This window comes from Lepisma saccharinum, chromosome 27, assembly GCF_977018435.1.
Source record: "Lepisma saccharinum chromosome 27, izLepSacc3.1, whole genome shotgun sequence".
NCBI lineage: Eukaryota > Metazoa > Arthropoda > Insecta > Zygentoma > Lepismatidae > Lepisma > Lepisma saccharinum.
In genome coordinates this window covers 31,845,576-31,873,360 of record NC_139255.1, presented here as the reverse complement: position 1 = coordinate 31,873,360, position 27,785 = coordinate 31,845,576, and the positions used below count along the sequence as shown (strand labels likewise).

The following is a 27,785-nucleotide window of genomic DNA, read 5'->3' as shown; positions in this document are numbered from 1 at the left end:
TTTCTTCCAGGTAAATAAAACATTCTGGGTGTATTCTATAATTGTGACAAAATATTTTTTGTAGTCTTTGTAGCTGAATTTTGGCAATTTTTTTACAGATAGTTAGCAAAATATCACCTACCATGTTTATTTACAGTTTAATGATAAAGAAACTATTTGCGGTTTAACATGATTGGTATTTTGTATACTTTTCTACACAAAATGTTTCCTATTTTTGCTTATAAAATTATTGGATTTTAAATCAATCTACTTTCCTGACCACTATAATGAGGATAAATGGATTAACCATGCTGTGGTCAGGCTTAAAACCCACTACTTATAATTTCAAAACGAGGAGTTAAACATTGAACCTGCAAGATGGTTGAGACAGCTTACTAATGAAGAGTACTGGGGGAAAACAAAAGTAAACTCTTGGTGAAAATCTGGATTTTTATACTATTATAGGGGTGGAGCACTAGATTTCAACATGCCTAATTCTACTGAAAACACTCACAGTCCCACATAAATCAGCATCGAAACGATTCATATAGAAAGAAGCACAAGTACAGACAAAATAATATTCATGGAATACTGTTCGCAATGTTTATAAATCAATTCTTTTATTTGCTTTCAGTTTTAAGGTTCCACATTTCTTACCTACTCAGTATGTTAGTGTAGATTTTCTGTATAGAATGAAAAGCTTCATTTACATGTTTTACTGCAAAATTTTACTGGCATCTCAACTTTCAAATGCAAAATTAAACAGTAAAATACATTTTGAACCTTTTATAACATGAAATGAATTATGAAATTAAATGTAATACAAGAATCTTTCATTAACACGTATTTTACAACTTTATACATTTTTAATCAATTCAAATGGATGTGTTCTTCTAACCCAAGGAACTCTTCTTCATACCTGGAAAAAAAAAAAGTTTCTTTAAATCAAGCAGAAGATTCCTGTAATACTGTCATGCCAAAGCCATGAATGTGCCAAGCCTTACTTTGAGATAAAAGCATTTTAATTAGGGCTGAGCCGATACTGATGCCGATACTTTTACCGATTCCCACTGATGCTGATGCTTGAAAATTGCAATAATATTTTTTTTTCCCAAAATATTGATCAATATTGGTGTGTAAATACAAGGGGAAGTCAAAAATTATCCACACTTTCACCATAACATTTTAGGTTGGCCACACTGCCTTAAGAGCTCGTGTGCTGAAAGGTGGTACTGTTGTGGTTACGTGGTCGAGGTTTCATATTATCACTCCACTTTTCTTTCTTTTGTAACAAAGTAAACATGGCCACTCCGCTGGCAGTGTGCACCAATGCAGAACAGAGAACAATGATCCGTTTCTCTACTCCGAACGTATGTCAGGGGCTGATTTTCACCTTAGGCTTTCAGTACAATACGAGACAGTACTCTACTGCGTAGAAGTGTATGTGAGTGGATCGAGAGGTTTAAATAATTGCCGGACAAGTGGGAAGCACGAAGCGGGAGCAGGACGCCCATCAACCTCCACCACTGATGGGAAGATTCAACAAGCTCGAGAGGTGATTCTGACAAACAGATGGGTCACAGGGTGGCAGCCAATGAGGCGACATGCTCTCTGCAAATTGGTCATCAGTGGCATGCCTGATTGGGGGGGAGGGTTGGTTAGGGTTATAACCCCTCCCCTTTGTCCCAGAGTTATGGTGAAAAGTGTAGATAATTTTTGACTCACCCTCGTAGTCTTCTCCAATTATATGCATCAATTTACCAAGAAATTTGCTTCAGAATATTCAAGAATTGCATCAGAATATTAAAATAGATATTATGGAATCACAAAAACATAGTTTTTCGTGCATATAAAAAGAAAGTATGACTTTTGCATAATTTCCATCCAGGATAATTCAACTCTGTGAAAGTTTCGCTGGCCATTTTTGTGGACCCCGTGAAAGACCAATATGCCGGAAAAGTATCGGCTGGTATCGGTACATGAATTTTAAGCGATACTTTCCGATACCAATACATCGGCATCAGTATCAGCTCAGCCTTAGTTTTAATATTCAATTTCCTTAGAAAAAACAAGTTTTAGATTTGGATAAATATTGTCATTGGTTAACATGTGTACCTACTTACAACTCTTGACAAGGCCATACAAGTTAGCATAGGAATCGATCAAGAAAAAGTGGCCATAAACTGCACTTAGGTGAAAAGTAAAAATTTGCCAATTGTGGTTTTGGGATTGTTGCAACGAAATGTGAATACATTAATGGCAAACAATATCTTTAATAACGCTTTTCAAAAAAAAATTGCATATTTTTTCATACTTAAATTATATAGTGCATGCTTTTCTCCCAACACATCTTTCATTAGCCAACTAATCGATTTTAATTCTATTTACTTGAAAAAAGAAAACAACAACAATGTTATTTACATGCTTTTTAATTCATGAAAATTAAGGTACTTTAGTATTATATGGACTACCTAATTTGTCTACGTTTATTGCTTTCTATTATTGTGTACGACATTCATTATGATAGGTGACAATGTTGATATGGAACCTAACGTAACCTAACCAGAAAACAGACAGTCTGAAATCAGGTAGTCCGTATAATACTAAAATACCAAAATTACTGCAAATAGTTTATTTATAAAGAGTTAATTTGTTTAATGAGACTTAAGAACTTAACTCAGAATGTATGGGTTTTGAATTAACTATTATTTCGCGTAAAATATAGTTTTAAAAATTATACATATAAAGAGGACCAAACTACAAAGCATTTGATACATGCTGTTATCTAAATGTTAAAAAAACAATGTACTTACCAACACTACACTAACAGAGGAATTCACTCGTTACTTTTGTGGCCCAGACTGCAGCAAACCTGCAGCAGCCATTCTTTCATATGCTTTCTCTGCATCATAATTCCTGTGGAAGAAAAAGTACTAATTAATTAAGTATATGCACAATGTTTATCATAAGTTTCTTTTGACAGCTTACTAAATAATACTATTAGCTATTTTAAGTGTGTTTTCAGTTTAAGTTCGGCTCGAACGTATGGTCGATGCCCGGGCAGCAATTTCCAAATTTTTGCTCCCAAAAAACTGCTACAATATTCCAAAATCTGAAAAATTACATATGCTAAGAATTCCTTCAAGAATATTCACATGGTTTGCTTCTGCTGATGCCTATACTCCGTCTCAGTTATCTCTGAATGAAAACAAGTCTCTGCGCAAGTAGTGACCTGAGATGGCCCTACCAATGAACACTTGAGAGAGAACTCGAATGCGTGGAGGGAGGGAAAGCGACAGCAGTTACCAGCCTTCACAGCAGCATAGTGCCTCAAGTGCCCACTCGATCCTCCCCTCCCTCTGCCACTATGCTTGGTCTTGCTCCAGATATAACCGGAACAGAGTATAGATATTCTTAATAGCTAAATGGCAGCAAAAGCAAACCACACGAAGATTCACATGAATGCTCTAGAAGCAATTCTAAGCTTATGTAATTTTTCATATTTTGGAAATAATAGCAGTTTTTTGAACGGAGAGAAAAATTCAAAAACGGCTGCTCTGGGGTCAGCCAAAGGTCCAGTCCAGCTATAAACATTATATATACATAGGCACAGGAATTGCTAGAATACAAACTGCATTTTCTTTTACATTTTTACACATGTAAGCATATCTGCATTTTCTTTTACATATGTAAGCATATCTGAAAAGGAATTGCAGTTCTTCAAAAAAAGACGCTTGTGAAACGTAACGGCTCTGTGACTAACATGCAGCAATCATTGTGCCTCACGGGTGTGTACACTCAGGCATGTAGGAATTTATTGAAGAGATTAGCATTGAGCAATCAGAAGTTAGACCACTGCAGAAATGAGAATGGGTGATAAACTGATTCAAGATCAAACATAATGGAACATCAATATCTTATCTGGATTTTCCAACGTGAAGCAATCAACCAAATTCATTGTACTGATTTTATACATTCCTTGTATAAACCTATGTTGCTTGCTTGATTTTTAAAATATGGGCACATCAGCACATAGGCTACTTGTGTCCATGATGCCATACAAGGACAAGCCCCTTGACTAAAACGTAACCGAGAACAGGATCCTAACAATCAAATAAAATGTCTTTTTTTCAAGTTGGTACACTTCTTTCACAAAAAGTGGCACACCCGATTGAGTTGAAGTCCAGCTTCGTGTCTGGCAGTACAGCCGAAGTAAGTGTTCGGAAAGCAGCAGTGTTGCTTATTATCAATCATTTTAACAGCATGCAGGGAATTTTGTCTCTCTCAGACTCAACGAAAATATTCGTAAATATTAATTAACTGGACTGTCCACGTCTACAATCAAAGTAATGTAAATGTGAAAAATTGCCTTTGCTCAGCCAAGGCCTCAGAACGCTGATAAACACAAACCACATGACGCATGCTAGCCTCGAAAAGCAGGCACCGAACTGCGAGTAACGTTGTCTCTACATAGAGCACATGAGTCGTGGTGCTTCACTTTTGTGAAAGGAACAGATAATCTCTGTTCTTAAGTTCGAACCCTGCTAGGATCAGTTATTTTTTTTTTATGCAGTAGAATGAAATGCCTAACATGAGTAGACATTTTCATATGTGTGTGTAATTTAAGTTTGTCTGATTGTATGGCCAAACATTTGCAGCAGATAGGAAATGGCTTTATGCTTTCACTACTTAAAATAGTGTTAATTAAAGTAATGCAGTTGACACAATATGCATATAACTGTGCCACACAAAAACAGCCTCCCGCTAGTTGTTAAAAAACCAAAAATGTGCAAATTCAATTCGAAATGGGATCTTACAATGTCTCATTACATGAATAATTTTGAACACAGTGTAAAATTTCGGACACTGTAATTACGAGGGCTATTTTTTTTTTTTTATCAAGGTCCGATCGGTCGCGAAATAAAAACCACATTGAAAATCAGATGAGGCTGTGCGCGGATGTGTTGCGCAGTCTCTAGTATGCCCGTTAATCGCGTCACATCACACGTGTCAGTTCGGAGCATGCAGTGAGCACGGAAACATGCCTAGAACATTTAGAGTCGCACGCCAAATGTGAAGTGCATGCAGTCATTAGATTTCATCATGCTGAGGGGTGCAATGCAGCCGAAATTCATTGACGAATGAGTGCAGTGTACGGTGAAACTTTCATGAGCTACAGCAAAGTGCGGGATTGGTGCAGGAACTTTGAAGCAGGACGTACAGACGTTCATGATGCAGGCGGTCAGGGAAGGAAGCAAGTGTCAACCGATGATCTTGATCAGCGAGTGGATCAGGCGACTCGAGAAAATCATTGGTTCATAATTTCTGTGTTGAGTGAGTAGTTTCCAGAAATTTCGAGGTCAGCTCTCTATTCCATCGTGAGTGAGAGACTTTAGTACCGCAAACTCTGTGCGAGATGGATTCCCAAGATGCTGTTCAACCAGCACAAAAAACAGCGAATGGGCGCCGCCTTAACGTTTCTTCAGCGCTATCATGATGAAGGAGAGGATTTTTTTAAAACAAAATTGTCACAGGGGACAAGACATGGGTCCATTTCGAAAATCAAGAAACAAAAGAGCAATTCAAACAGTGGATGCATTCCCATTCCCTGAGTAAACCAAAGAAGTGCACGCGAACCTTCTCCATCAGAAAGTGTATGGCTACTGTGACAGAAAAAGAGTGTTGATGGTGGAATTCATGGAACGTGGCACGACCATCACTGCAGCTTTATACAGCGTGACGCTTCAACGTCTACGAAGGGCAATTCAGAACAAGCAAAGAGGAATGTTGTCATCAGGCATTGTCCTTCTTCGTGACAATGCTCGGTCGCACACTGCAGCTGCAACACAGACGCTCCTGCAGTGTTTTCGATGGGAGGTGTTTGATCATCCACCTTACAGCCCAGACTTGGCTCCCTCTTTACGCACATGGAACGCTGGCTAGGAGGACAGCATTTTGGCACGGACGAGCTGCAGACCAGCGTAGAGAATTGGCTGAAAGCAACCTTCTATGACGAGGGTATTGGAAAGTTGGTACCACGCTACGACAAATGTCTAAATCTGGGTGGCGACTATGTAGAGAAGTAGCTGGAAGGTGTAGCTAAATGTTGCAAATAAAAACATTTTTGATTTCATTGTGGTTTTTATTTCGCGACCGATCGGATATTTTTTAGAGCTTCATTTCCTTTTAATAATCAAAGAGAATAAATATTTCAAGCACTTTTACAGGCTGACAAACACGAATTCCATTTTAATTGGTTATTTTATTTACAAGACAGCTTTGTATACTTTTAACACCCCCCCCCCCCCACAACCAGAGTGGAAGGCATATCTTGATGTGATAACTTCCGTACAAAATATTGTGATATAGAAGCGAACGTGCACCCAGACACTCACTTGTGTCTATATATCTACCTACATATAGTATGTTCGTGTGTCTGGGTGATCGACATGCTGATGCCACGTCACCCCATTACTGGTTGAAGAACTCAACACCTCTAGGTAGAATTGTGGGAGGCAAACTGGCAGTCGGGAGATAGGCCAAGGCCCTCACAGGGCTGTCGCCCCAAGGAGTGTTGTTATTATGTGCACTCGTGTGTACATTTCCAAGAGGAGAAGGGCACATAGATAATATCCCGGGTTTTATTGCTGGTAGAGGAAAATGTGGTTCGGATCCCATTTTAAACTGTAGGTCCAGTTCCGATTATTCTGTTGTGCATAAAGTGGACTTCAACACCACACTCAAACAAACAAGAATATTGATGAAGAAACAATATTTCTATGTAACTATTTTTTTTCTCGTTAATTTCAACGACTCATCTTCCAAAGAATATTGAAAGTTTCATCTTCAGTTTTATTTCACAAAGTGTATTTAGTATTGATTATTGTAAGCACAGAGTTTTAGCCGCAACAGGATGAAGAAAAACACGCTTTCAACTAAAATATATCTATAAATGCTCGGCCAAGGCACGTAGTGGGTTGCATTCCACTTTAAAAAAACACAATGAAATAATCAATGTGTCACAAGTTGGTAAAAAAAAGCGACCACGAGGGGATTCCAACCTAGGTTTTTAGCTTAAAAAGCTGACCTTTAACTGACATGGCCACAAGCCACGGTGAGGAAACTAAGTTATTCGGGTAACTTTTTCTATAAGATTGCATCTTTTCCTGTCCAGCTCGAAACTTTTGATGTCGGTTCTCGCTAATTACATTCATTTGAAAGCAATACACTTCATCATATAGTGTTTATATGCTGTGCAAATTGCTGACAGAATACAAGTGAAGCTTGTGTATGAAAATTAATGAAGACATTGGGAAGTCATGCTTTTGTGGAAGGTTAGTGTTGCCAACCCTAAATGACAATCATGATCTACCTTCAGTCAACATAGTGGATTCTGCTATGTGACGACGAATCTAATTAACCAACGGCACATACGTGGGTGTACACTAATTTTTTTGTGAACTTATTTATTCACAATTTAAGTACAAACCTTCAATCCCCTTCAAAGTACTCTCCACTTGCATTAAGACACTTGTCCAATTTTTGATTCCATTTTTCAAAACATTTTTGAAAGTCATCTTTTGTGATGCATGACAGCGCCTCCGTCATTTTTTTCTTAACATCAGCAAAATGCATTCCTTTCATGCCTCCTTTCATTCTAGGAAACAGAAAAAAGTCACAGGGGGCAAGGTCGGGTGAGTATGGGGGGGGGGGGGGTGAGGAACAGGGGTCATACCATTTTTGGTCAAGAATTGTCGTACAGACAGGGCTGTGAGAGTCGGGGCTTTGTCATGATGGAAAAACCAGTCACCCGACTGCCACAAATGGGGCCGCTTCCACCTCACACGGTTGTGCAATCGTTTCAAAACTTCCAAGTAGAAAGCCTGGTTAACTGTCTGCCCCTGCGGAACAAACTCTGAATGGACGACTCCTCTCACATAAAAAAAAAACAAAGCAGCATTGTTTTAATGTTTGATTTCACCTGACGAGTTTTCTTGGGGCACGGTGGCTTGATTGTTGCTTCGATTCGGGATCGTAAGCATAGCACCACGTTTCGTCACCTGTGATAATTTTTGAAACAAAGTTTGGATCATTTTGGGACTCTTCTTTCAAAGCACAGCATGCTTCCACGCGACCTTGTTTTAGTTCAGCAGTCGCACGAATTTGGCAGCCACCGTTTTTATTCCCAAATCGTCTGTCAAAATACGCTGCACTGAACTCCAAGTCACTCCCGACAGCTCTTGTTCAATGGTCCGTCGTTGATCTTCGTTGATTTCATGAATTTTTTCAACATTGTCATGTGTTCGGGCCGTGGAAGGATGACCAGAACGAGGTTTGTCATCAATTGACATTTCACCATTTTTGAAACGGGAAAACCACTCAAACACTTGAGTTTTCCTTATAGCATCGTCCTTTTACGCTGTTTTTAACATATCAAGAGTTTCTGTTCCCCTCTTTCCGAGCAAAAAGCAGAATTTCACCACCTCGTGCTGTTCCCGAAAATCAGCCATTGCAAAAATGACGATCACACAAAACAGCTGTCACTCTAAACTCCGCCGAAACGTGTCCTGAACTGCTTCAGCGATGGCACTCGGCTTACGGACTCAGGAAGATTCGCTTTATGTGCTCCTAGTGGCAGAATGCGGTATTACAAAAGCAGTTGGGTTTCTTTTGGGTACGCCCACGTATATTATATTATTTTAAACTATTTTTTTCAAAATGAAGAGTCATTATCCTGGAATCTACGAAGGAATTCATTCAGTCGGCAAGAATTTTACGAGTCATCATTCTATTTTTGTGCTCCATTACGAAACCAAGGTGCAAATGTAAAAAAAGTAAAGCCCGACAATTTTTATTTTACAAAAATTCCATTTACTGTTAAAGTTAAATGAGAGGACAACCATTGACTTATTTTTAATAGCCTGGATGACTGATGTGTCCCCTAAGTTGTGACAAACTCTTCTTCCTTTCGGATTTCTATTATTTTCCCCATCGCATATTCAGTTCCAACTTTGTGATTCTGTTTGCCAAAGTGTACGTGGAAGGAGTTTTTTTATTCTTCAAGCCTTCTCCTGGACTAGGATAACATTATTTCCATCTCGCTTATTCTAATTTAGTTTTTTTTTTCTTTTCGTTATTTAGTGTTGCTATTCTTCCATTTTTGGCTACTCGCAACGATGAAGATAGACTCAAAAAGAACACCCACGTTCAGGCCAAATTCGAACCCGGGGCCCTCGCATTCTAAAGGATTGTGATAACCATTTCATCACAAACGTCAAAATGCATTTTTTAAATATATTTTTAAGAAATTTTTTACATTTACAATACTTTGATTGTAGACGTGGACAGTCCAGTTAATTAATATTTACGCTGCAAACTTTTCGTTGAGTGAGAGACAAAATTCCCTGCATGTGGTTAAAATGATTGATAGTAAGCAACACTGCTGCTTTCCGAACACTTACTTCGGCTGTACTGCCAGACACAAAGCCGAACTTCAACTGAAACGAGTGTGCCACTTTCTCTGAACAGAAGTGTACATCTGTCATAAGAACACATGTAAAACTGCAAGATATATTCATCAAATAGTTTCTCGAATACAGTTGCCAGAAGCAGATGTGTTATGTACATTCCTTAAAATGGATAAAATTTAATATCATGCAGTGATAAAGTTCTTTGTAACCTTTCTTTCCATCTTCTTGGTCGTTTTTTTCACCTTTTTCTCAACATTTATTTAATCGCCCCCTACTTAGGTATAGTTAGTTTTCAATGAAAAATACCTACCACAAAGCCGGTTCAGATGAAAACTGAAGCTGTACTTTGACAAGAGAATTAGACTTGCTTTAATTATTAATGCATGTAAAATTTAATGCTTCAGATTCATCCTGGGGAAATGGTCACATTATTTAACATTTTTATAAAACTTCAAGCATACAAGAATGTAATTCTTATGAACAGAATGAACAGATCTTAATTACAACTCAATGCAATTTTATATTTCTAATATTCAATTTTATCAAATCCCGGCACAGATATATAACAATGTAAGTTTACTATGCTGTAAAAAAAAAAAAAATCTTGACCACAAGCATAATTTCTTGACTTTCTTGACCCACTTGTTGATTTCTTGATTGGTAGACACCCTGATGAAGGTTTATGGGGACTACTACTCTTCTTTCTCACCAATTAAAAAATAGTCAGCTGAATTTAAATGTGGCCATACCACCCTTGAAGATGATACACATGAAAGGTGTCAAAAAGTGCAACAGTGGAAATCATTCAGCAATGACCAACAAGTTAAAGTGCATGAAATTGCTGAAGCTGTAGGTATTTAGAGCTATACTTTGCATGAAGAAGTAATTGCATAAGAAAAACCTTCGCACAAGATGGGTGCCACGTATGCTAACAGCATCTCAAAAACCCATTGAAATGAAAAATTCTAAACAGTCAGTTTTAACAAGAACAAAACTGATTTTGTGCATAAATTTATAACTGTGGATGAGACTTGAATTTGCCATTACACACCAGAATCGAAAGAGCAGTCAAAAACAGTGGTCCCCCCAAAAATAACTTCAATCAGTAGGAAAGGTTGTGGCATCGGCTATTTGAAATGCCAAAGGGATTTTATTTACTGATTATCCCAAAAGCATAAAACAATAACCAGAAAAAACTCTTCCAATCGTTTAAACCAACTAGATGAAAAAATTCAAGAGAAAAAACCATGTTTGCAGAAGAAAATAATAACTTTCATCAAGATAATGCACCTGCCAACAAAAATGTTTTGATGATGGAAAAATTAAAATATTTGAACTATTAATTATTGGAACATCCATACTAGTCCCAGATTTGGCCCAGACCACCAACTTCTATCTCTTCTGAAAACTAAAACTCTTCCCCGCTGGTCAGTAGTTTATATCGAATCAAGATGCAATTGCAGATGTAGAGCAATATTTTGCACGCCTGACAGAAAACCACTTCAGGTACAGGATAACGGCATTGAAGCATTGCTGGAATAAATTTACTGATCTTAAGGGAAATGTTTAAAAATAAATTTGAAATTATAAATTCATCCTTTGTTTGTTTGGCTGAGAACTTAACAGACCATCCTTCTAAAGGGGCATTCAGCAGATGTATGGACAAAAACAGGACAACACTACCCCACAGAGGTTTATATTGGCCATGGGGTCAGGCACCAGAGCTGCACTGACCTGCAAGACTGCAGTTACTTGCGTGTACTACGTAGAAATGTGGTTGACTTTTTGGTGTCTTCTCGGAACACCCATTTACATGCCCTTGTGAACCTTGCAAACAAGGAAGAAAACTTAAAGTACCTAATACTCCCTCTGCCCGATATTCAAACTGTGACATTGGTGTATACAGAAGAAGAACACGAAACACGGGAATGAGTCATACAACTTTATTACTCAAGGATCAGTACAAATTGTGCTTTCCATCTGCCTCTTCGTCTGTCATTCCTGTACTACCATTTTGGCATACTGGACTATAATTATGGGACAGAGGGAGTACAATATTAGGACTCCTGCCAATATCATTCACAACTCTTTATTTCTGTTTATAAAATTCTCACCTTGAAAACCTGTAAACCATGATACTTTTATCAACAAATAAAAGACTGAGAATTTTCATGCACAAATAAATTAGTAAAAAGATAGTGGCACTGCAGGAAAAACTATATGATACTTACTTGTAGAAATCTGCATACTTTTTCTTCTTGACATCATTGTAAAGTGTTTTGAACGAAACGACTGCAACTACACATAAAACTCCTGCTACAATTAAATTCTTCTTAATTTGTGAATTGAGCAACCCTCTCAGCTGGGGTTTTGCTAGTTTTGCCGACATTTCTCTGGCACTTTAAATCAAGTCCACAGAATTTGCCTTTAGTGGCTTGTAACTGCAATGCTCTGAAATAAATATTCACGTGTAATTAAACTAACAGACATTATTATCGGTATGTTTTGTAACATTAGTACCAAATTATATTTCTGACCTTATTTCTCACCACCACAAAGGGCCCTTCTCAGGACTACTGTGTGTAGCTAAACAAAAATGTTGGAAAGTATGAGGAAAGTCGAGAATAGAATGGGAGCAATTCCCATCTGACATGGTTACCAAGAAAGGGAGATGATTTCAGAAGATAGTTCAGGGATCTGGTTTGGATATCTAAGGAAATGAAAGAGAAAAAAAAGAGGGGGGAAGTACAATTGCAAAAAATTAGGCTTTTTTGAATGGACGATTCTTTTTCATAAAAAGCCAGCTTTTTCGGGGTGGGCCTGGAAATTTTAGCTTTTTTCCAATTTCAGCTAACCTATTTCACTTGAAGTTACTTATGAGTAGGGAGACAAATTTATGGTAAATAAAAACTGAGGAGAGCGGTAAATAAAATGTTAGTTCAGCGGTATATACCAGCGGTGGGAAAAAAAATTGGCACACACTTTTTCATTATGAGAGGAAACAACATACAAAAGAGCTATAAATTGATAAACTACTTAATTTTTATATACTGTACACATGCACAAGTACTTAGCTGTCCAACCAAAAAGAAAACATCAACACAAAATCACTTCATTTGTAAATTGCATATCTCAAGTGATTTATTCATTGTATGTATTTAAAGGATATCCTTGCTGTCCAAGAAATTAAATAATCACTACTGCACATACACAAACACATGAAAATCACATGATGATAAACTAAATTCATTTATGACTGAAAACCAATGACACCGTTGTTTCCCTTAATGTGCGGGAACAGACTAATCTTATCACTGCTACAGCTAGCAAGTTCAATGAAACTGGAAGTTGAGTAGACATTCGGGGGAAGAAAGGAATGCAGCTTGACAGGGAGTGAAGTTTTCGAACTGAGATTATATGCATGGGAAATCCCAATTTGCAGCATCTTCCTGATGTGATCGAAGATAAAACGTTCTTCAGCTACAAGTGGCAGGAGACTTTAGGAAAGCATTTCGTTACAAATCGACAGTTTACGTGCACAACCTCGATTGCCGGTTTTTGCGTGTTTTCTACTTAATTTTGTGATATTTCACGGTTATTTAGCGAAAAAGCGATCATTTCGTGGAAAAGCACACATTTCGCGAATTTGCGCATCGCGAAAATTCAATGTCCCTACTTATGAGTTTACAGGTTTGTAGTGACATTTTACAACTAGCTAAAAAAAAATACACGTGGCAGCCAGGGGACAGATATTGGCCAATCCCAGTGGACATATATTACGTAGTGGTTCAAATACAATTTTAACCCTAGCTTACTGGGGGGGGGGGGAGGCTTGCATGCCCACCACCTCTATTTCTTAGGATTTTCAACTGTTTTAAAATAAATTACATAGTTTCCTAGGATGTTCCCATTATTTCTTTATTACTATTGTTCATAAAAACATAAATTTGTAATTAGGAGGCAAAATGCACTTGGTGGACATATCAGGTGCCCTCTTTGAATGTGTCTCATTCGAGACATTCATGCCAGTGACATTGTATAATTGGTTTGTAATGATGGTAAAGGTAAAAAAAAGGTAAAGTGTTCCCCTGTGCTTAGCACCATGCCATGAAGGCATATAGGGGGTGCGGGGGTAACGCCCCACACTTTCTTGATCCGGTCTTGAGTGGGGGTGATGTGATAATTATTGTATTGTTTATTACAGGGCACGAAATTTCCGGTCGCCAGGTCGCCATTGGCGACCAAAAGTTTGGGGCTGGCGACTAACATTTTGTTGTTTCAAATGTGTGTCAAACAAGCCCGAACATCTCAATCCAACATTCATACATGGTTTTGGAAAACGAGCCGATTGAAAACCCCGTGTCCACTCAATGCCGACCCCATCTTACAAATTATTTAATATTGCATACTATGTAGCTAAACATGAGAAGCCATTTAAAGACTTTGCAGATCTGCTGTGTTTGGCAGGTAAATTAAGTGTGAGTGTTCTACCTAAGTATGGCAATAAAAAGCAATGCAGAGAATTTATTAATTTCATAGCTGAAACTTTGAAGTTAGATCTAGTGGAGAAAATAAAGAAAAGTACATACATCAGCCTTCTGATTGATGGATCCACAGATAGATAGTCAGTCGAGCATGCAAATGTGTATGTTCGATACGTGGATGCAATTGATGGTTACATCAAAGAGGACATTTTAGGAGTAATAGAGCTCCCAAACGCTACTTCTGCTGGTCACTTCACAGCCATAACTGATAATTTAGTATTTAGATTGGGCAATAGGTTCAAATAAATACAGAAACAAGTATTACATTGTAGGCTTGGGTACTGATGGTGCAGCAAATATGGTTGGGCACAAATCAGGATTGGATGTGCAAATGAAAAATATTTGTAATAAAATTATAAATATTCACTGCCTTGCACACCGTTTGCAGTTAGCTGTGTTGGAGTTAATATCTTAGAGCATTTGATTCCATGATTAGGAATATTTTTCAGTTTTATCATGGCTCTGCTAAAGACTTCACCTCTTGAGAGAAACGGCAGAAGTTATAGGAGAAGAAATTCTAAAACTGAATGATATCCACACTATTAGGTGGTTAGACAGCAAAGAAAGTGCTGTAAGAGATCTCTTGCAATCATGGAAAGCTGTTGTGACCCATGGAAAAGACAATGAAAGTACTAAACCTAAGGGTTTGCTGAAAAGTTTGAAGCGATTTAAATTTGTTAAGCTTCTGTACTTCCTTTTGGATTTTTAGATGAAACTGAGCCCTTTAAGTGTGGCACTACAAAATAAGTGTCTTTTGATTTCATCTCTGAAAATAAGAATTGAACACTGTATTTCAGTTTTGGCTTACCTGGAATCTAATGTTGGACCAAGCGAACAAGATTTCTTGGACCATGCATTCATTTCAGGAAAGATCAGGGATGTGCAGCTCACAAACATTCAAAATAGAGAGCAAGAATTTCAGACTGTTAGAGGAAACTTAATTAACAATGAGAAGGTGTACATCACAGAAAGATTGCAATCTATATCAACAGATGTGATTGCATCTCTGCATGTTTTCGACACCTTGGGTTGGCCTCCCAAAGAAAATGTTCTTCAGTTTGGGATAGAAGAAATAAAGAAGCTCTACATGTACTTGAACCCGAGCCTTTATAATGAGAAAATGGATGTTCTGTTAGCATAGAGGACAGAATACAAACTTTTGTTTCCTTCTCTGACTTTGAATCAGATGCTGGAGAAGATTCACAGTGAGGAGTGTTCAGCAAGATTCCCCAATTTGCTCCAGATTTTGACATTTTGAGCTGTTTACCAGTGAGCGCAGCTTGACGTGTGAGAGGTTTAAGCTGTTACAACAGACTCAAGACTATTTACAGGAACTCTCTAAAGACCGAGACACTGGATGATTTGCTCAGAGTTTCCGTAAATGAACCCCCCCGTCAGTGTTTGACCCAGTAGTTGTGATTGTTAAGTGGTACTTCAGTGCTGAACGACAGCGCTATATAAACATTAATTCCTAAGGTATGTTCTTTTTAATAATTGCTCATATTTTTATTATTTATAAATATAAAATAGTGGCGACCAAAGATTTTAGTCTGGCGACTGACTTCAAACTTGAAATTTCATGCCCTGGTTTATTATATTTAATAAACAACCGCACTTCTGCAAACTAAAAAGCATTAATAAAAAATTATTATGGATTTTGTGAGTTTTAGTGAATGATAAAATATATATGTGACACATGGAATAATTGGTTATTATTTTTTATTAATGATAGTATTTTTGTAATTTTTATACGAGGGTCATTCGGAATGTAACAGTCATTTGGCTGTTAATAAAAAATCCGCATCCATACAACAAATTTTTACTTTGCATCTGAAAGGTACAACTGTCCTCTAATTTTCAACATAATCGCCTAAATTCAAGCATGTGTCATAGCATTTCACCAACTTACAAATCCCTTCTGCATAAAACTCGGCCGCCTGGGAATTCACCCAGCCTGTCACAGCATTTTGAAGATCCTCATCGTCAGCGAAGTGCTGTGCCCCAAGCCAAGCACAGAACTTCCGGTGACAACCTCGTGCAAAACAGTTTGAGAAATGTTCTGAAATTTTTCAGAAAGTTCCGAGATTGTGAATCGACAGTTCTCACGAACTTTATTGTCAATTTTCTTGACGAGATCATCACTCACTACAGAGGGCCTACCACCCCTAGGTTCATCATGAATGTTTGGGCCGTATACAGCACACAATTCACGATGAATGTCTGCTGCTGACAGATTTTTTGCCCAAAGAAATCTTATCACTCCGTGTACATCGCACTTGGCGGGATTTTCGATGGCAGCACACATTTTGTGACGTTATAACCAGCACACCTGCGGTACTGCAATGCTCTCACTAGCACAGCTGGAAGTTTAATGAATCACAGATTGCGTGATGTAACCACGGTTGAGCTCTGCCCACTACTACTAGCGCCACAAGGGCAGTTACTTTCCGAATGACCCTCGTAATTAATAAATAACTGCACATATATAATCAGCAAAGGAGGCAGTGATTAAATAATAAAATGGTTTCTTGAATTTTAGTGATAAAAAAAGTGTGGGCCTGTGAGCTGCCTTCCAGTATGTAAGTTTCTTGTACGGCATGGCTACGCTAGGGTTAAAACTGAACGTGTAGTCTTGATGAGCACATCCGACCATGAAATGGACTTAAAACAAGCCATGTTTGTCTCAATTTAAATGTTGGTGTCATAAAATAGGAAACAAAGGTTAATATCAAAATATTCGATGTTTCGAGACAATTAAAAATCTTTACTCTTCACAACACATATGCAGAAGTATAAGTATTATGTGAATTTGTGGTGTATATCCTGTTTAACAAAGCTTTGAGACGGAAGCAACATGTGACTCATGGAAATCAACCCTTAGAAGTAAATGCAACCTTTCGAACCGAAGCAACATAAGCTGCAAGTGTTGCTTGTCACTTGGCCTGTACCGTTTTCCCAGGGAACTTTCAGACTGAAGCAACTAGTCACTAGACATGCGTCACTTGGAAGCAGACCCTCAGTAATCCATTCAACCTTTTGAACTGAAGCGCAACAAGAAGCTAAACATGTCACTTGCATGTTGCTCAGCCTATACTGTTTTCTCAATGACGTGCATCGTGTCGCTTCAGTATGTTCTTCTTGCTGCATGGTGAATGTTTTGCTTTATACTGAAGAAGTCTGTGTCACTTGTCATCTGTAACTTCAGTTTGAAACTTCCTTCTCTGGTGTGCATCATGTCGTCTCAGTCTTGCTTCTGCATGCATGGTGGATGCTTGCTTAGACTGAAGGGGCCCATGTCACTTGTCACTTCAATGTGACACTGTCATGTGTTGCTTCCGTCTGAATGTTCTCTATACTTAACAAGATTGTTAGCTACTTCATCCGAGATTAAGATTTAATTTAGCCTGTAGACCACAGAGAACAAATTGCAAGTACTGTTGATGGAAAAAGGCCAGCTTTTTGATAGAAGGTTCCTTTTATAATCATGAATGACCCTCTGGAGTGGAATAAAGTAATGCTGTAGCCTTGTAATAAGAAGAGGTCTGAGGTTCAATCCTCTGTGGAGGCAGAGTGCTTCGGATCTCATTTGAAACTGTAGGTCCAGTCCATATTTCTTGAATAGATTTTTTATTTTTTGCCATTTGCGGAAAGTCTTATTTGGTTCTACTTCAGTTTTAGTGCAGTGTTTTTCAACCGCCAGGCTGCAAAATGTCTATTGCACCCAAGGGTTGACGATTAATTTAAATCTAATTTTATATTTGACAGCAAGTCTATACATAATTGAACTAAGATTATGCTATACTTGATATACTAATATTAATTAAGGTTGCATATTGATTTCCATATACACTTTAAAGATCAGAAATGTATTTATGAGTGAAATTGTTGGGATCGCATCGACTTGTAAAAAAAAAAATGGAGCGAATTTACAATATAGAGTATATCCAATTTCGTTAATATTTCGTATACTAACTCATTTTGGCCTTCTAATAACGAATCTGTTGTTAAAATGCAGGGGTCACGTGTGCAAATCAGGAAAAAATGTCTGTGAGTGGAATATATATTTTTTTAGAGCTGTATCACATTGTCTTATGAACAAAATTTTAACTAAGCTTGCCTAACCTAACCGGAAATGGTTTGTGGGACTATCCGTGAATAGTTTGTGGGGCTATCCGTGAATAGTTTGTGGGGCTACCCGTGCATGGTTCATGGGGCTACCCGTGCATAATGTACAATTTCTACACGTAACCCCCGCATTTTAACAACAGATTCGTGATTAGAAGGCCAAAATTAGTTAGTATATCAAATATTAACGAATTTGGAGATACTCTCTATATTGTAAATTCTTACCAAAAAAATTTACTGCGCTGTGGTCTCACGAAGGTTGAAAACCACTGCACCAAGCAACCAAAATACATCACTAGTTGCTCCGTGACCAGGTTTAGCGGGCATTTAACCAAATTATACATGATGTACTGGAAAGCCAGAATACAAATATATTTTACTGAATACAAAATTTAATGTAAAGAGACTTGATACTAGATTTTCAAAAGATAGAGCAGTATTCTTTTTCATGTACATGTTGGTATAACAAATTCAAACATTGAAAATCATATCATACTAATCATACTATTAGGTTCTATTAAAAACACATACAAAACTACTCTACTATATATGTGAATATGTTTATACTACATAGATATATTTAATAAGCCTACCAAAATATGAAGATAACACTCGGAAAGAACCGCCCATTCAAAAAAGCCAGCTATCTTGAAAACACTGTTTATGTCTAGCTACGAATTTCATATTGTAAATTGTATTTTATATTTAGAAATGAGTGTATTTTACGGTACGGAGATAAATGAAAACCATGGAACAAGAAAAATACTGCCAACTCCTGTATTTTCATTGATTTGAGACACTTTTGCAAAAAAAAGCCCAACCAAAAAAGTCACAGAAAAAACATCCCCTCCCCCAAATGCAGTTTCTTTTTCCCGACCACTTCCAACTTTAGAAAAAAGACACATCGAAGTAAGTTCAAAACTGAATAAATAAATGTCAAGGCTAATTTCCCCTGTGTATGCGCTAACGCCTAGCGTAGCAGCAAACTTCAGAGTTTAAAATTACACTAAGTTTTCAATAAAAATGTAAATCTCTGTAAATATGAGTGATAAGAGTTACAAATTTTAGCTTGCTTTTCAATGCAGATTAGGTGGAGTTCGGTAAAAATTTACTATCCTTCGGACACCTCTAATTTTTTCGTTTCGTCAATTTTTGACATTCGTACTTACGTATCTGCTTCGCGGAACATTTTCCTGAAGGTGTATTGACGTTGTTTTGATGAAAGTAAGAGCAATTTTTCACATTACCAGTACTTCTTTCTCCTAGCCTTTCCGCTTGCCTCACACACAATATGGCACGTACACCTTCCTACATAATGACACGTCGGGCTTGTCTTTTATCGATTTTCAATTGGTATGCAGTGTTTCAACCTTCGGAACCCAAGAAAAACCCATGAACAAAGTTCATCAGATCTATTTCTTTCTTTTTTTTTTTTTTTTGGCGTTGATTTACGAACAAAATTGTAATCTCTCGTGGGGCTATCCGTCCTGGAATAAGTGGGAAACATCTAGAAATTGCAAAATAAGCGAAAATAAGGCATTAGTTTTCAGAATGTAAACTGTAGATTTTCGCGAATTTTTTTGTTTCACAACCAAATATATATATTCCTGATACTACCACGACACCAAATTTTAACTATGTTTGCCTAACCTAACCAACCTAACCACACGCCAATGGATCGCAATTATTTCCAATTTCTAGATCCTGATTCTAACACGACACCAAATTTTAACTATGTTTCCTAACCTAACAAAACTAACCTAACCACGTGCCAATGGTTCGCAATTATTTCCAATTTCTAGATCCTGATACTAACAAAACACCAAATTTTAACCATGTTCCCTAACCTAACAGAACTAACCTATCCACGTGCCAATGGTTCGTGGGGCTAGCGCCAATGGTTTCCTTTCTTCACGAACCCGTGTTAAATTAGAAAATCCACTGGATCCTCCACACCCCGTACAAACTTCACCATGCATCCAGGACACGTCATCCTTCTAACTCTCGTTGCAAACGCAGATAGTTCGAAACACTGGATACCCAATGAACATGAACAAAACACAATCAAGACGCATGATGGTGTACGAAGGTGTACGCGCCAAATGCTATTCTCAGTCGGAGAATTAATTTTCACCGAACAACATGAATTTCAGCTATGAAACATTCCCACATCACACAAAACACCTTCCCGATGTTCGACAATGCTACAGGAACTTATTACGGTAAGTAGTTTCTTCTAAAAATAAATAACTGTGTCCGAAGGATAGTAAACAAGTACCCATTCTGAATAATGGACAATTTTAAAAGCTGAACTAAACATTTCCAGAAATTTAATGGTGATATTTTTGTGCGCACGTTTTAAGAAATTTCTGTGAGACAGCAGCACCAAGCACTACAAGAATCTGAGGGTCCTGACTAGATGTACACCCCAAGGTGGGTCTAGCGAGAGATATGAACATAGCCATTAGTCCCCTATCAATTTGGTGGTTATGCCAAAGAAGGGGGGTGACACAGAGAGACGTGGTAACCCAGGGTAGAAGGGTGATAGTATCCAGGAAAGAAGACAATGGACGGTGAACAGTTGCCTATGAGATGAGGTGAAGTTACCATAAGATTTGTAGTGGCTATGCAAACAGGTCAGTGAACGCAAAATTGTGTTGTGGAGAGGAGTATTATTAGCCTGCCTGAAGTGAATGCAACTGGGAATTAGTTACGTCACAGTAAAGTGAGACTGCCCTGGCAGGATTCAAATTCCTGGCCCACGTTCACACCTGTCTCCCCAGTGCTGGAGACACCAGAAACAGACATATACAGGTATCATGTGCACAGAACCATCCAGCAGGAAGGTAAAATCTATCTTCATTGACTAATCATTGAGTGATTGATTCCATCATATTGTTTAAGATATGAAAAGCATTAAACAGTAAATGGGGCACAGGAGGAATGTGTGCGAAAAGTGTAAAATTTTTCCTTTCAATGCATCCTCTTCAAAGACGATGCTCGTGTCCATTGGTTAGTGATGTAGACAAGCAAAATTGAATAATCTTTGATCCTTGGCAATATTCTCGCCATTGAAATTCTTATACTCTGATCTACCAGTGTCTGCCAAGCTACAGCGACAACCATGCATCACAGGGCTTTGGCATTCTGCTGTCATTTGTTAACCAGGTAGTCAGGTTTCGTCGATGGACGCGCACCTTAAATTCGTAGTTTTTTTTTCAGAAATTGCCAAAATTCAGGTGCATCTCAGATTCGATGGCGTCTTCGATTCGAAGAACTACGGTATTAATAAAGAACAACAAAATAATTAAAATACTGCATTGTATAGGGCCTATACGAAAATAAAACATCAAATATGCAACATTTCACATAGAAAAGAATACTCCATCATGTTCATATGCATTATCACTGTGTGAATTAAGTTATTTGCTTTGGAGGAATGCCCACTCAGTGGCATATTTGTGATATCATTTTGTGAGGTAGCTTTGGGGGGGGGGGGATATATGTTACCAGATAGTAAACTGAACTACTGCCTTGTGGTTCTAAGAACCTTAGTACAGAGGTTCTAACATGGGTAGTTAAATATTATCATAACATTTACATGTAATTTAGGAACACTTAGTATTTTTACATTCTAAGAAAATCCTAACTCATAGCCAGGGCTCGAAAAATCCCGGTAGTCAGGTCGCCAAGGCGACTAAAATTTTCAGCATGGCAACTGGATCCTTTTGCTGTAATATTGCAGTCTTTTAAGTTTGCATGTACGAAATTTTGAAGATTGTGATGATTCTAAGTTCAAATTGCAGTACAGCGTAAGTTAGCAAATGATTTTTTGTCAACGTTGTGAACATTCCATAGAATCAGTAACAATTTCTTACACTTTGTCCCACAACCTTCCATTTCCAGCTATCTCACATGATTTAGCAATGTTTTGAATACGGTGATGCTCAGCTTTTTATAGACTGATTGATTTGCTTTATTTTACTTCACTTTTTGTGCCCTTTTTGGCTAATATGCGAAGATGAGAATGAGTGATGATATGATGAAATTGATGAATGAACACTCACAAATATCAACGCCCATGTCGGGATTCAAACTCTGGACCCCTGGCATCGTAGCACGATGTGCTAACCACTCTGCCATGGGGGCCAGCTCAGCTTCTTATAGTATGCACAATTGCTAGGTGGTTTCCTGGCACCTAGCTGTGAAGAAGAATTTTCGAGCATTGCTCATACCCAAAAAGAGTTATCAAACTAGTAACACCAAAAACTTGACCAAATTTATATTGCCAAGTTTAAACTTAACGTCCATTTAACCTACCTACAAGGCCTTTTGTAAAATATCAGATCTATACCATGAAAACGTAAGTGGAAAAAAGTCTGATGTTGCATCAGCTGGGTGAGGTTGGTCAGTTGCAGAATGGTGTCATTCTATAATCCACAAACCACAAAGCTGAATACTTTTCGCAAAGGTAATCTTTGATGAGTGGACCATTACTGATCATGAATAATTTTTCAATTGTGTTTATTACATAGTTGAGAAATGGCACACTATATGCTTTCAATTGTATTTTCTATGAGAGGGATAAAAACATCCCTGGCAGAGATGATAATTTTATTTTGCCAAGGATAAATCCTTTTGTGGGGGGAAAATCCCCGGCATGCCCGTTAATTTGCACTCTGTGCAATATCACCAATAATGGTGTTGATAGCCACCAAACTTATTTCAGGTAAGTTTCAGTCAGAGTCCCATTTTGGAGATGCAATCAAGCTTGTTGTATTGTTCTGTGATATAGTGGAACCACAAGCATAAAAACCTGTCCAGAACCGCATCGCGCCTGCAGCGTGGCCACGTTAGTGTTCCCAGCCCTATTGACTTCTCGGGAGAATTCCTTAATAAACTATTGCTATGGAACCTCCAACGGCCTGCTCAAAAACACATTTCATGCTCATCTTACTTGAAAATGGAGGGGAGAGGTAGAGTGGAACTCCATTCAGCAGTGAAAAGTGCTGTTTGAACTGTGAAATTATGCCAAACGCTACTCATTTGCGGTAGGACATAATAATAATAATTATTTTATTAGTATTGCTATTTTTACATGGTTGTATCCATGTTTAGCACCATTCTTACAAAGTATCTGTGACTTTTACACCATAAACAACGCACGTCACTGCAGTAGGGAGCTTTTTCTGTGACCCTTTGCTCTGCGACTCTAGGTTATTCACAACCTATCTCGTCTCTGTGTCATAGGTGTTATGCACTTGCTATAGTTTTAGTTATTAAATGGCTTCCTACTCGTCTAGTGCATCTGGAAGGCCTTTAAGGGGCCAAGCGCGGGCAACACTATTACGGGGTTCTATGCCTCATTTACCTGCCTGATAAAAATACATTGTTTCCCTCTCACTGGAAAAAATCTGCGGATGTCCTCTTGCCCCCCAGTGTGCATGCCTATGTCGCCCCCACTCAAGAACGTCTTTCATCCGCTACTATTAGATCATTGGATTTTGTAGATCTTCTGGTTTCCCCAAGGAACAATCTCCAGATTTTTTCATCTGCCCCGAGCACCGACAACAGCAGGGAAGATGCGAAGTTTTTTAGAACAAGTTTACAATACCGGACCACTCTCCAATTTCTATGAAATCTCGTCTACTCACTAATTATGAACTCCTAATCACGAATCTGCATGTAATAATTGGCGGTAGAGTATGGAAATCGAGAAAAAAACTAAATAAACTGTTTTCTTAACGTAACATAACCCTACCATAAGAACAGCAGCTCCACGGAACATGCCATTTTGCCCGAATGGTTGTCACTTATCGCACAACACTTTAGAAGCATTGTGTTCTGACATCACGGGAGAGAGCTTTTCATGTTAGGCAAGACAAGGTAACGCGTCTCTTAGCGAGAATATTATTTTTCTTTGTATTTATCCTAATGGAACCTATACTAACCTCGTAGGCATTCCTCGTCTGACGTCAATATTCAAGGTAGCCAGATTGTTGTGCGTAAAGGAAGACCATTAATGAATTGCGAAAGAAAGATGGTTCTGAATTGCTGTGTATGGACAATCACCGTGGTAAATCGCAAGGTTATTTTACAAGTTCTATGAACTACAGATACGTCATCAGGACACCAAAATTAGTAAGCAGGCGAAATTTTATAGAAATTGGAGCGTGGTCCAGTATTGGAAACTCATGCCAGTTTTGTTTCCTTGTGGTCGAACTATACAGACATATGAAGCTCTGAGTTCTTTGGTGTGCTTCTTCATTTGGGGTGAAAACAAATGATCTTATTTATTTGACGTTTAGTTACAAGTGTTGGATTTAATGCCATTAGCATTTCCGTGCAACCCCCCCCCCCCAATTTTTTTTTTAACACATCAAAATTTATTGATTAAAAAATTTAAAGTAATTTTCAAGAGATGCTCTGTCACAGGTTCCCTTCTGAAACTCGGGGAAGATAGATCGGTAAATTTCTCGTATTGGACAAACAGATTTCTCACATTGTTCATTGAATTTTGTTGGTAAATCATCTATTTTTCGATATAAATGTGTGACCGATGCACAAAAGTTCATGCATCTATTTACTTCCAGGTGGATGTAGCCTGTCTCTGATGACGTAATCCCGGTCAGTGTTTCCAAACACGTGTTTTTGTGGGTCGGGTACCCTATTCTACACCCTCGAATTTTGAATTTTTTTTTCTTTCATTATGAAGGTTATGTGATCCTATTTCTGAATAAAAAAACATTGGAGCGCGGAAAGAAGTATTTACGACTCTACAGCCGTTTGAAGTGGCGATTTTGTCGTTTGCAATAGTTCGGACGTATTTTTAACTATGTTCGCTGCGCTTTCTTTTTTCGATGAATTTAGGGGTGAATTGAGTGCTAATGGAACCTAACCTAACAGGCCTAACCTAACCTTGTGTGAATGGTTTGTGGGGCTATCCGTGGATGGTTTTTGGGGCTACGAGTGAAAGGTTTCCGGGCGTTATCGCACATTTACCAAGGCATTAAAAATTAGCCGGTGTCACCTGCCCCGAACACTATTTCTCACTTTTGTCGCATTGACTCATGAAGAAACAAAAATTAGCCAAATTTAATGCTGAAAGTAAAGCTGAGAAGTTAACTTACCTCTTTTCCCCAAGGACAGGCATTGCAGGTGGAAGTTGAAACTAAAAGTCGTTAAGTGCAGTCAGTCGTATGCAATAAGTCGTCTTTTTTGTCCTTTTCCACAGAATATTGCCCTACCCCGTCGTTCCATGATAAAAATAAGAAGTCGCAAATTATCCCAGCCCACAAGTCATTCAGAAAACGGCCTACAGTTGCCGAAAAGAAATGTGCACGATGTTCCACAAGATAACGTATAACGTTAGCCAATGGTTCGTGGGGCTAGCTCCAATGGTTTGTGGGGCTATCTTTTTAACTATTGAAACTTTTGCGTGGCCCTACTAACCTATCCACGTGCCAATGGTTCGTGGGGGCTAGCACCAATGGTTCGAGGGGCTAGCGCCAGTGGTTCGTGGGGCTATCTTTTTCACTATTGAAACCTTTGCGTGGCCCTACTAACCTATCCACGCGCCAATGGTTCGTGGGGCTAGCGCCAATGGTTCGTGGGGCTAGCGCCAATGGTTCGTGGGGCTAGCGCCAATGGTTCGTGGGGCTATCTTTTTCACTATTGAAACCTTTGCGTGGCCCTACTAACCTATCCACTCGCCAATGGTTCGTGGGGCTAGCGCCAATGGTTCGTGGGGCAGCAGACCATCTCCCTGTAAGTCAAGTACAATGTCCCGTATGTCTCGTCGAACAAAGTCCTCTATGTCCTTCATCCGTTGAACGTGTGTCAATCTCATATTTAGTCCTTTTGTATTAATTCAATGTCACACAAATCAATTCCAATGTCTAAAGTCGCACAAAACAATGTCAATGTCTCAAATATCCAATCCGCCAATAAATTACATAAATAATATATTGAAATCGCAAATTATCCCATTGCACAAGTCATTCATAACAAGAAAAAATTGCAAATTATCCCATTGCACAAGTCAAAGATAAGAAGAAAAAGAAAATGTTCAGACGTGCGCCTGTGACATGAATCTGAGACGCCATGATTATATCCCTGGAAAACCGTTTCGACGTTACATAAGGAATTTAAATATTGAAAAACGTAAGTTTCCTAGCACGTAGATCTAAAAAAATTACTTTCCGCGCTGTTTAGAAACATCGTTTCTTATGAAGAACTAATTTTCGTAACGAGAATATTTGAAATGTGCGAAAAATCGAGGGTGTAGAAAAGGGTACCCGAGCCGTTTTTGTAACTGAAGAAGGTACGTTTCCGCAAATGGTTTGTGGGGCAATGTGCCAATGGTTCGTGGGGCCATGTGTCAATGGTTTGTGGGGCTATGCGAGAATGGTGTGTGGTGCTACGCATATTTTTTTCGAAATCAATTTTTAACAATTGTAACCTATACGTGACCCTACCTAAACTTACCAGAAATGGTTCGTGGGGCTATGTATGAATGGTTCGTGGGGCTGTGCATCAATGGTTTGTGGGGCTACGTAGGTATTTTTGGGTGCAGTGGGGTGGAAACACTGCATGCCGAGTACGGAAGTGAAACTGTAACCGCCATTTTGCATGTTACCGAAGGCAAAAAGAAACGAAGAAAACTTACTCGATATGTCGCAAATAGAGCTTATTTCCGTGAAATAAGCGAAATGCCACCTTCAGCAACGTTTCTCAATGCAGAATACGTAAGTACGAATATTCAAATTAAATGAACTAGCAAATTTCAGCCGTTTGGCCGATACGAGAAATTTACCGATGGATCTATCCCGATACCTGTATTACAACCTTTCTCAACAAATCTCCATAAAATACCGACGACGAAATCAACAAACAGATTGAATTTGCTCAGCAAATTGCTCACATGAAATTTCACTCGTTAAGAAGAATGATAATCGTTCACTGTATCAGGCACGAGGAAAGTTTTATTAATTAAAGAATTTATATAAAATATAGACCTTACTATTAGCTTTTGCTAATCGAGTCGGTCCTCCATTGCTGGTAATGGAGTGATTTGCTTATACTTAACTATTTTCTAGCAAATGACCTTCACAACCAATTACATACATATATGTATTTAACTCATATCACTTTGTTTCTTCACAATAAAATATTTTTTACAAATAACATATTAAAATACTACATCCAATATACCTGCCTTCTGCTACCAAACCGATTGCAATAAAGATGGCGTTACAAGAACATATTTCGTCATTCCTTCCAGAAACCCTTTTTCGGTTCACGATATATTCTGTGACTGAAATCTGCAACACTTTGTAACATACACATTCTTGTTTTGAAAGAGGGGAAGACAACATCAGCGAAGGAAAGTGATCTGATTATTATATTTTGCAATATCTTACGATGAAGAACTTCTTAGCAAGCACTAAGTAATCACTGTTTCGAACAAATTTTGCATGCGAGCTCAGCCATGTTGATTCTGAGCTGGGATTTTGGATACATCAAATATGTAAATTCAGTTTCCGCGCCCAAATACCTTTGTATGTACCAATGTTAATAACAATCAATTACAAATTATTATCGTACATTAAAATTATGTCACACTTTGTAGAAATGTATATGCAATAATTCAGAAAAGGAATATATT

At 38.2% G+C, this 27,785-nt stretch overlaps 1 protein-coding gene across 2 annotated transcripts; it reads right to left on the bottom strand.

The window, feature by feature from the left end:
- Nucleotides 1–568: 568 nt before the first annotated feature.
- On the bottom strand, nt 569–27,473 carry LOC145979991 (cytochrome c oxidase subunit 6C-like). 2 transcript variants are annotated; one of them, XM_083112935.1, is made up of 4 exons: nt 27,336–27,473; nt 11,681–11,900; nt 2,793–2,895; nt 569–898 (listed from the first exon to the last, which is right to left on the bottom strand). In XM_083112935.1, exons 2-3 carry the CDS (start codon nt 11,836–11,838, stop codon nt 2,823–2,825), a joined length of 231 nt encoding a protein of 76 aa, XP_082969061.1. In that variant the 5' UTR covers nt 11,839–11,900; nt 27,336–27,473; the 3' UTR covers nt 569–898; nt 2,793–2,822. The 2 variants fall into 2 exon arrangements, with proteins under 2 accessions (XP_082969061.1, XP_082969062.1); XM_083112936.1 differs by having other exon boundaries at nt 27,332–27,467.
- Between the last annotated feature and the right edge of the window lie 312 nt (nt 27,474–27,785).